The following is a 9843-nucleotide window of genomic DNA, read 5'->3' on the forward strand; positions in this document are numbered from 1 at the left end:
GAGTAATGTAAATCCTTAGTTTTATTATAGTTGAAGGATATGAGAATGTGTGGTTCCTTAAAGACTACTAACATAATGAGGGAAGAAGAGAACATTTTAAGTAAAACAAAATGTCTAAATCAGAGACACCTATGGGAAAAATGCTCATGTTTTGTCGAAGCTTTCTGCGAAAACAGGATCCCAAAAACGAACATTCTTTCTCTGAGTTAAAAAAATGTGTGGACATTGATACCTGCACCTAACCTGTTTTCGTTCTCTTCAAACTTTCTTCTTCTTCTCCAGATTTGCAGTGACAGCTCTTTGCTTGTGTTTCCAAGAAGATATCTTACCAGGGAAAGCCCACCTGAGCAAACGCTCCCATGAGTAGCAGATGACGAACATTAGTGAAGCCCAGAGGAGAAGCTTATCCCTCAGACCTTGAGGTAATGGAACCAGCTTCAGCGAATCGTTCAGATCCCTAAACAGATCAGACGCGATGACGGTAAAGAACCCTGCTCCAGCAACGAGTGCGTAGAAGAATGGCTTGTTTTCCCTGATACTCTGGTTAAAGGGATGACCCATGTAGTTCACAGCAAATGTTGCAACCTGAAGCATCATGCTCACCATGTACGACACTGTGTTCACCAGATTAGGGTGGAAACTTGCATCTGGTTCTATGCATTCCTCGGGCATGTGCTTCTCAGCTTCCTTCACAGAGTAGATCAAGAACGTCAAGTGAACAGCAAACTGTCCTAACAGAGAGAGGAAGAGGTACAAGGAGAAGACACTCGGGTGGGGTCGTTCTGCAGAGAGGGTTTGAAGCGGTCGGGCATGAGATATGAAGAGGAAAAACGCAGCTGTTAATACTCCGCTGATTGTAGCCTGGACATCACCGAGCTTTACACCGTCTAAGTACATGACACTTAGCACATAAGCTGTGGCAAGACAGTTCAAACCGAGAATTTTGAACATCTGAAGAGTCGTCACAAGTGTACTACGACCCTGTCGGATTATGTCTGTCACTGGGGCAACCGACGCATGTTTAGCTGTGAAGGGAGACGCCATTGATGCATCCCCAAGTTTGACCAAGGGAGCTGACCGCCCATCACCATCCTCACTGTTTAGTTCATCCATCATCTTCTTCAGCTTTTTTCTTTGCAACTCCGCAGCAGTTAAGTGGCGGTTTTGGGGAGGGATCTTTCCTTTTGATGATCCTTCCCCATTCTGAATTGTGGTTTTGCTTGCTGGTTCTAGTAGCGTTTTGGACTTTTTTGACTTTGACTTGTCATCTTTAGATTCCGATGGAGACGAGGGAGGTATAGTATTCAGTAAAGCAACTCCAACATGGGCCTTCAAAAGTGAAAAGTCATTGAATCAAAAGAAATAAAATAAAGCAAAGGCACCATTAACAAGGCATCTGCCCAATGAAAGTCTTATAACCCCAACCTGCTTCAATGCTCCGACATCATTTGTCCCATCCCCACACATCAGAGTTCCTCTGCCTACCGCCTTGAAGGTGGTTAAGATCAGCTCCTTCTGCTGTGGAGCAACTCTTGCAAAAACCTGAAAAGAAAAAATTATTAAAGCTTCAAACTCTATTATTTATAGATACTAAGAAACACTAAACCACTTGATAGAGATTACAAGGTGTATACTACCTTAACAAATGGAATGACTTGCAAAACAGCAGACGTAGCCTGTAGCATTTCAATGCTGTCACCTCCAATACATAAATCATGGGTCTCTGCAAGGGTTTCGATATCTTTTTCACTGAAAAAGGAAAAAAAAAAAAAAAAAGATCATCCAGTTAGAAGCAGGAAAATTAAAGAAACCATCTAGGTGTCAGATCTTTTCTACTAGAGCAATCATTACAGCAGAGCAAATATTGCACGTCAAAGGCAAAACACCACACCAAGAGGGACACACACTTCAATGGCAGATAGATTATTAAAAATATGACTGCACCTATAGGGTATCATGTGACTACCTAAGATTGTACAACAAGAGAACACAAATTAGTTTTAATTCAACAGTAATTGTGTTAAAATATGACTGCACCTATAGGGTATGATCTCCTTCTCATCAGGTGACACCCAGTTGTATTTGTCACCAGTCCCTGACCGACCAAGAATTAAAACTGGGTTTGATACAATATGCACCTGGCCTGCAACATGACAAGCTGTCAAAGCTTGATCACCTGTTATCATCACCTGGAATCATGAAAGAAGGTTAAGACATCCAATATATTTAATTAATAAGATTATATGAGCATACTGCAAAAAACTAAGACATAAAGACAGAAAACGGAAATCAAAGAACCAAAATCTATAATCTATACTATTATATTTTTTTGATGGAATAATGAGATAGCTGCTTTACGGGTAATTTGTACCAAATAGAAAAGGAACACCGAGTAGAAAAGGAACTGAATTAATTACTGGTAGTGATAGAAGGTCCACTTATCTATGTGTTTGTGCATTATAGGATAGACAGCATGACTTACCAAATCATGGGATGAATTTTTCAACTCCAAGAGAACGGTGGCTGAATCTGCTCTAATGGGGCAGTTGAAGACCTATGATGCATTGGTTAAAGCCATTATGAACCAATGTTGATACCAGACATCGATTACAGTACAAATCTATATAAGAGCATAAAGCATTCATGCCATTACCGCAAACCCAGCAAAAGTAAGGTCACTCTCAACAACATCTCTTTCCATGTCCCTAGCTTCACTGACCTGGTTATCATCATATAAGATACGTGTAAAGTACAACTTAAAAGCATGTGGGCAGCAGCTTGCATAATCCAGAACAACACGATGCTGGCTATTTATATTGTTAACTACAAACAGAACAAATCAAGAGACATGACAAGTGCAAAAGCAGATAGCAGACTTAAGAAACCCTAACTTCTAACATAAATTTAGGTTGTACGATAAAGATTCACACACAGACCTCAACAGATGAGCAGTGAAATTCTGTAAGGTATATTACTGAAAGGTTTCTAGGTAAAATGATATTCATCAAATTTTTTCACTTTCATGAGATGATGAGAGCATGGGTAATTACCATCATATCAGGAAGTCGTTTATATGCAAGGGCTAGAACCCGAGATCCTTGGCGTGTGTATCTCTTATATGTTTCGATATATTGTGCTGGCACATCCACAAGCCTATCTTGGATGGTCTCTGGCGCACCCTGAAAAATAAGTTATATATAAGCATCCAACATTTGGATATACGGATAAAAAATTTGGTCTACAAGAATGATATATTAAGCAGACCTTCACAAACACCAAATACTCCTCCTGAATACGAACGATAACTGACATTCTCTTCAGATGTGAAGCAAAATGGTATCTCTGCATAATCTGCACTGAGTTGCCGTTTCCTCTGCAGAGGATTAACAGATAACAATAAGAAAAAGCTTCTTAATATGTGCGGAGAACGCTCTTCAAACAATAACAAAAAAAATTACCAACTTTCTGGCTTATGCAAGCAAAATTTTCGAGGTTAAATAGAAATAAAATTGTAAGCTATTTAGAGAATGACCATTAAGGCATATATCATATCAGCTTCAAAGAAAGTGATAGATACGCAATATGCCCACAGAATGAGGAGTCAAATAAAATTAAAGCAGAGACTAAAGTGTCATCCCCCACGTGATGCAAATACTATAAGCTATCATTTTTAAACTTTACTTCCCATAATCCACAATCCACAATTAGGCATAATCTTTTCATATACACTGTCCAATCTAAACGCCAGAATATGCCTTTCTAGGAAGAGAAAACCATTAAGTGAACCTCGCAACATCAACATTTATGTGGAAAGTAATATTTTAAAATGCAGTAAGCATCTTTTTATTAGTTCTTGTTTTAAAAAGCAATATGGATTGTATTCCCAAGGCTACATAGCCCCAATAGACAAAAAAAATCAGAACAATAGTATAAGAGATCAATAATCACCTTCTAGGCAAGGCCTTTTCATCAGCTTTGTAACTCCAGTCAATTCCTTTAAGTGCAGCCTTCTCAAGTGGATCACCAACCTGTGAGTATTGGAAAACAGAGTAAGACATGCAGATTTTTAAATGATATTCGTAATGCAAAAGCAAATTACAAGCAGTTTCAGAAAGATGTCTATTAGTAAATGTATCATTATCACATGCGGACTCGTACATTAAGATTCATTTCAAACTTTCTGAAGAAATAAGTAAACTACATAAAAATCGGATATCAGAAATATAACCAAACATGTGTGCAAAGATCAAAATGGTCACAATAATGAAGTTTCTCACAGCCAAAAAAACAGGGAAAGCAGCAAAATCGATACCAGGAAATTGAGTTTTTCGACATCAAAAAGGAAAAGAAATTGTATTTCTCATACCAGCTTGTTGTCTACAAAGACCAAGGCATGACAAGAAGCCAAAATCTCCAATGTGCGTACAGGAACCTTGCTCATATCAGTCTCTGCTTCTTCACAATTAGACAATCCCCCAACTCCTCGGAACTCCTATGTAGAGGCAACAATAATGAATTGATCATAAGCAAAATCAAGCAGGCATATATGCAGAACCTTTCACTTGACCTTACCATGTCATCTGACGTGAGTGTACCAGTCTTATCGAAACAACACAGATCAACCTGTCAGCAAAAAAAGGAAAGTGTGACACTAGTAAGACAAAAGTACAATCAGGAACAAATACTCATTCCTTAAAAGAGTGCTTAACATCTAGAGTACTTAAGACCAGCAAATAGCCAAATGAGGCACAATAGATAATACCTTCCCAGCAAAAGGGATCCTAAAAGGCTCTGTGCAAAATATTCCACGTCGTGCAAGAGCAATTAATGATGTATTAACAGCAATGGATAACTCCATAGGCAATTCCGGTGGGATCACTGAGGTGATGATGAGTGAACAGCCTAGCAAAAGCTTATATTTGCTCCTTGTAGGATCCTCGAGACCCTGCACAGAAGTTTCCTCAGCACTAGTATAGAGACATATTTATTTGATAAGAACCACAAAAAAATATTACCATACCTTTACAAGAACATAACCCGCAGCTATCACGGCAAATACCACTAGAAATAATATGAACAGACCACTCTCCCAGCTGTTTGCAGTCACCTAATTTTTTTACCACAGATCAGAACAATCAAGATTCTCAAGCATGCTGAAATGAAACAACAATAAAGGAAAGATCTCTAACCCTTTCTGTAGAAAACAAAATTGTCCTCATTAGTTTTCCTTGGCTCGTCTCAAATCCAGTTCGGAGAACAACAGCTAGACAACCACCATCAGGGGTTTTCAGAGAGAAGGACTGACCAAAAACATTAATCAGTATAAAACAGAATTTGGAGAAAGCACGAAAGAAGAAACGGTTGATATTGCTGAGATGGAATACCTTGTCAGGTGAATGTTGCAAGATTTTAGTACCGCCAAATAAAACATGATTCTTATCCCTTTTGATCGATAATTTTTCATCAGATCCTACGCCAACAGTTGGAACCTATAATAGCCATCATATAATCAGTGAAACATAGGTCACTAACCTACAGAAGTCAGGTCACAACACATATGGACATTCTAATGTACGGGTTAAGCAATATCACTATCATGGACTAAGTATTGTTCACTAGTTAATAATGATAATTCAGAGTTAAAAAGAAATATACTGGAACCTATTACACATCGTGAGAGAAACTGCTGATGCGATAATAAGAATGGCAAGTAAGATGACAAAAACCAAATTACTGTATATGCAATGTTATAATTCAGAACTACTAAAATCTCAAAGTCCAGAGAGCAGAATTTCAAGAGAAGCCATATAACAAGCAAAGAGTATTTTAAGGAAAAAGTACCTTCCATTGGGGAGTTGACTCGCCTGTCAAAATGGCTTCATTTACAATAGCACTTCCTACCAGTAAAAGCATGTCTGCTGGTACTGTCTTATCCTCTCCTCCAGTATGAGTTGAAGGTCGCCCAATGGACACAACATCTCCTGGAAGCAGATCTGTACCTAAGAGCTTCACCCACCTAAAATTTGACTTATTTAGACACATCAGTAATACAAAAACGACCATTTATGGTGTACAATGGTGTTATTCAGTTACATACTTCCCGCATCGATACACCATCACGGTCTGACTGTCCACCCTAACACGTCTTAGGTCGGTTAATGTCTTCAAGCGGCTTTTGGCCATTGTTGACTCGAACATGAAAAGCATGAATAGTGTGAACACACTGTAGTACCAAAATTCATCCAAGCACCAAAGACCCACACAGAAAACCTGCAAAATGAGGAAGAAGCACAATGCGTAAAGCCACAATAAATACAAAAAAAAGAGCTTTAAGATACGTGCATTGTCAAGTAAACAACACCTGAAATACAAAAAATGGTTCCATGCAGTTTTCTTTCATTAGCTTCTGGAATGTAGGTTGCGGATAATCAAATCTGCAAGACACAAATATATAGTATCAAGCAAGATAAAAGAACAACAAACTTTGAATATTTACATTGAGAAATGTTTTAATAGAGGTAAGTTAAACACAATAAAAGAAAAACAGAATGCACAAATTAAGAGACGATCGGAAAAATTGCCAATAGAATATAAACCTCAATAATCTACGTTACAGCGAACAAGTGATAGATAAATGTAAAGGAAAAATTACAAGGCAACTTACACGTTCCTTCCCCACTTCTCAGTGGCAGCGGCAACTTTAGCTTCAGTACCATGACCAGTACATTTCAAATAATGACCAAATGTTTCCTTTGTGGGGTAAGGAAGCTTGGAAAAGGCTCCTAGCTCTCTTGAGTAAATAAAACGCTGCTTCCGGAAGTCAAAGAAAATTTCTTCCAGGTCTCCCGAGGATGCCGAACCTGTCATCTGCAAACAGCAAAAGACTTAAAACTGTTAAAAACATGAGGAGTACTGATAAAATCAAGCATTTCTAGGCCATAGAGAATTCAAATAGTATAGGGCTTTAATTCATTAAATTTTTCTGTACTATGGCTACCACTACAAAAAAAGGCTACCACTACCATGACATAGTATTCGTTGTTAAGGGAGGAAGAACACTCAACTTGCATACATCATGAGAACCAACGAGAAACACAGAAAACATAAGGCTAGCTATCACTATAAAAAGCCAAACCATTCATGGAGACTACTTTGGTGACAACTTAACTATTACACATAAAACATAGAATGAACTTACTTGGCTACGAAAATGAAGAGGCACAACTTCTTTAGAGCCAGAAAATTTGGCTGGGGTAACTTTACATGCATCAGCCTGGTCGATACTGTTAACCTGTTGATTCAATACAGAGACACAGGGCCAATCAATACCTGTAACTCAGGATTCATCCGTTAAAGAAAGCAACGCTAAGAGTACTGCAGGGTTTTTTACCTTACTAAAGTGGACAAAACACTTGAAATCGACAGACCAGGCAGTGAAAAGCAAGACTAAGATGTGAGTAGCAGCAAGAGCACCAAACGCAATGAAAGCATCAGTGAAGTCTATGCTGGGCACGATCGTAGTCAACCATAGTGAATAGAGAATCGCAAAAGGCCAAACGTCCAAACGCCACACCCAGTGTTTCTTCCTACACAAATCAACCTTCTCCACTACCTTCCCTCCCACGCGAAAGGTCGACATCTCAAAAAAAACCAAAAACCTGAAGTTCGATTGACCTGCACAACGTTACACTAATCGCATCCCACAATAACAAATCGAAACCACACAAAATCGCGCAAAAGAAGATAAAATTGCATAGAAAAATCTCACAACCCTAATGAGAGAAGAATCGATTGTGAAGCAGATCTACTAAGTGGGAGAGGGAGAGAGACGAACCTTGAAATTGGAATAATAGCCTTGAAATGAGAGAGATGTAAACTAGGGTTTTCCAATCTCACATGCTCAGAGATGATAAGATCGAATCACGGCGAAACCCACAAAAAAGGAATCGCACTCCGTTAGATTGAACCACGAATCACGATTGATGATGAATCGGGCTTATTTACTAGCCGCTTCGATTTGCGTTCGTAGACTTCCCTTTGTTACTGTATAATCATAAATTTTATTTATTTATCTATTTATTTCTACTTCTTTTCTAGAAAATTGATTATTAGTACTTAAATTTATCAATTAGACCATCTCCACCTTTATCAATTAGACCATCTCCACCAGAGCAATTCATATAAGTTACTCATAATTAAAATAATAATATAATTAATATTAAACTAAACAAAACAACACACTAAGAATTTTAAACAAAACAATCTTCCACTAGAGAACCCTATCAATGTTTCTTAAACTAAAAAATCAAAAGAAAGAAATAAAGAAGAAGAAAAATGTTAAATGTTTTATAATGATGAAAGAAGCTATTTTTTTTGGCAGAATCTGAATCAAAAACAAGCAAAACACATATATAGACCATACATTGAGAAAGCAAGAGATGCATGAAAATAGGATTGAGAATGAACGAGAAAGAAGGTGTTGACTTGTTCGATGTGGTCTGACTTGCCTGAGATGTTGGGTTGGTGTGGTCTGACTTGCCTGCCTTTTTCGAAACATCAATGGAGGCTTGGCGTCGACGATTGAGCTACTTCTCTCTACCAGTAGACTTCAATAGTTCCTCGCAACACCATGATCACTAGTCATGTCAGAATTGGAACTAGCAGGAAGCTGATTACTGAAAAAGAAAGACAACCAATATTGTAAAAGTATTAAACAACAAGCTAAGAAGATGAGGATAGATAAAGATCAACTAGGCTCAAAGTGCGTAAGAGAGAGCATTTATGTGATGAAGACGGCTAAGCATTTCAACTTCAGCCAAGAACTCTTGGCTACCTTGATGGTCATCTATCTTCAATACTTTAACTGCTACATTAGTTCCATCATCGAAAGTTATTAGCAGCTTTCACTATTTCGCTTGCTGTGAACGTTTTTGCAGAGAGAGTAAGCAGAGCAATTGCCACCGGCTTTTTCTTCTTGATTCTGCAGAGACAAAACAGTTAGCCACCAGCAATAAACCAGAGCTTATCTCTCCCAATAAATCAACGCATCAACAAAAACAATCACCTTGCAGAGATTATCATCGCTTCCAGATAAAATCACATTTCGTTGATCAGGGGATATAGAAGTATCAATAACAGTCAAACGCAATCCCCATCATGCAGTAAGTAAGCCGTTGCCACTCTCTTTGGATAGAACTTGGATTGGCTTCACCATTGCCACTCTTAAAAGGAATATGACACAAATATTTTTTTTGTTTTGTAATTGACCTCCCTAAATTTATTTCTTGGGTCCGCCACTGGCCATACCACAAGCCACACAACCTTGAAGCAAACTGGACATAAGCATTGTAATTTCGTAAAAGAACAGTCTCAAAGACGAAACTCTAAAATAAAAACCAACCGTTAACTATCAAATCCCTTCGGTGAAAACCTAGTCCTAGATTAGGTCGAAGATTAGATATTAATTGTATTCTTCTGAAAATTCCTTTTGACTATATCAATGTAAAATTAGGATAAATATTAATGTAAGATAAGCCAAATATATAATGGGCTACAGTGAGCACTACACGTCAACATTGGCTTTTGAGAATGCTTCTCAATTAATTTATAGGAAATTTAGTTAAATTTTATTAATTATTTTTTTTTGGAAAATACATAGATGATATTTTTAGTTAAAAAGGTTATTTACATTCTTGTTTTCTGCCAACTAAACTAATTTGTATTGCTACATTTTAAATTCTATTTAATGCTAATGATAACATAGTGGAGTGATCTTCAATTGCTAATCACTAAATTTTTTACCAAAATATTGAATATTGCCAAGTTAAAAATGAGAGAGTAAAT

General features: G+C 37.7%; 1 protein-coding gene across 2 annotated transcripts; it reads right to left on the reverse strand.

Annotated features, from left to right (window-relative positions):
- Positions 1-3: 3 nt before the first annotated feature.
- On the reverse strand, positions 4-9298 carry LOC104738127 (putative manganese-transporting ATPase PDR2). 2 transcript variants are annotated; one of them, XM_087481211.1, is made up of 25 exons: positions 9065-9298; positions 8834-8980; positions 8508-8675; positions 7835-8043; positions 7391-7674; positions 7199-7291; positions 6665-6867; positions 6362-6434; positions 6098-6270; positions 5842-6016; positions 5385-5489; positions 5190-5300; positions 5021-5107; positions 4763-4945; positions 4573-4623; positions 4367-4492; positions 3949-4028; positions 3265-3373; positions 3051-3179; positions 2654-2719; positions 2483-2554; positions 2038-2189; positions 1638-1749; positions 1426-1542; positions 4-1329 (listed from the first exon to the last, which is right to left on the reverse strand). In XM_087481211.1, exons 5-25 carry the CDS (start codon positions 7637-7639, stop codon positions 259-261), a joined length of 3537 nt encoding a protein of 1178 aa, XP_087337337.1. In that variant the 5' UTR covers positions 7640-7674; positions 7835-8043; positions 8508-8675; positions 8834-8980; positions 9065-9298; the 3' UTR covers positions 4-258. The 2 variants fall into 2 exon arrangements, with proteins under 2 accessions (XP_087337337.1, XP_087337338.1); XM_087481212.1 differs by having other exon boundaries at positions 7391-7658; positions 9065-9240.
- Between the last annotated feature and the right edge of the window lie 545 nt (positions 9299-9843).

This window comes from Camelina sativa, chromosome 13 (assembly GCF_030686135.1).
Source record: "Camelina sativa cultivar CO46 ecotype springtype chromosome 13, ASM3068613v1".
NCBI classification, from domain to species: domain Eukaryota; kingdom Viridiplantae; phylum Streptophyta; class Magnoliopsida; order Brassicales; family Brassicaceae; genus Camelina; species Camelina sativa.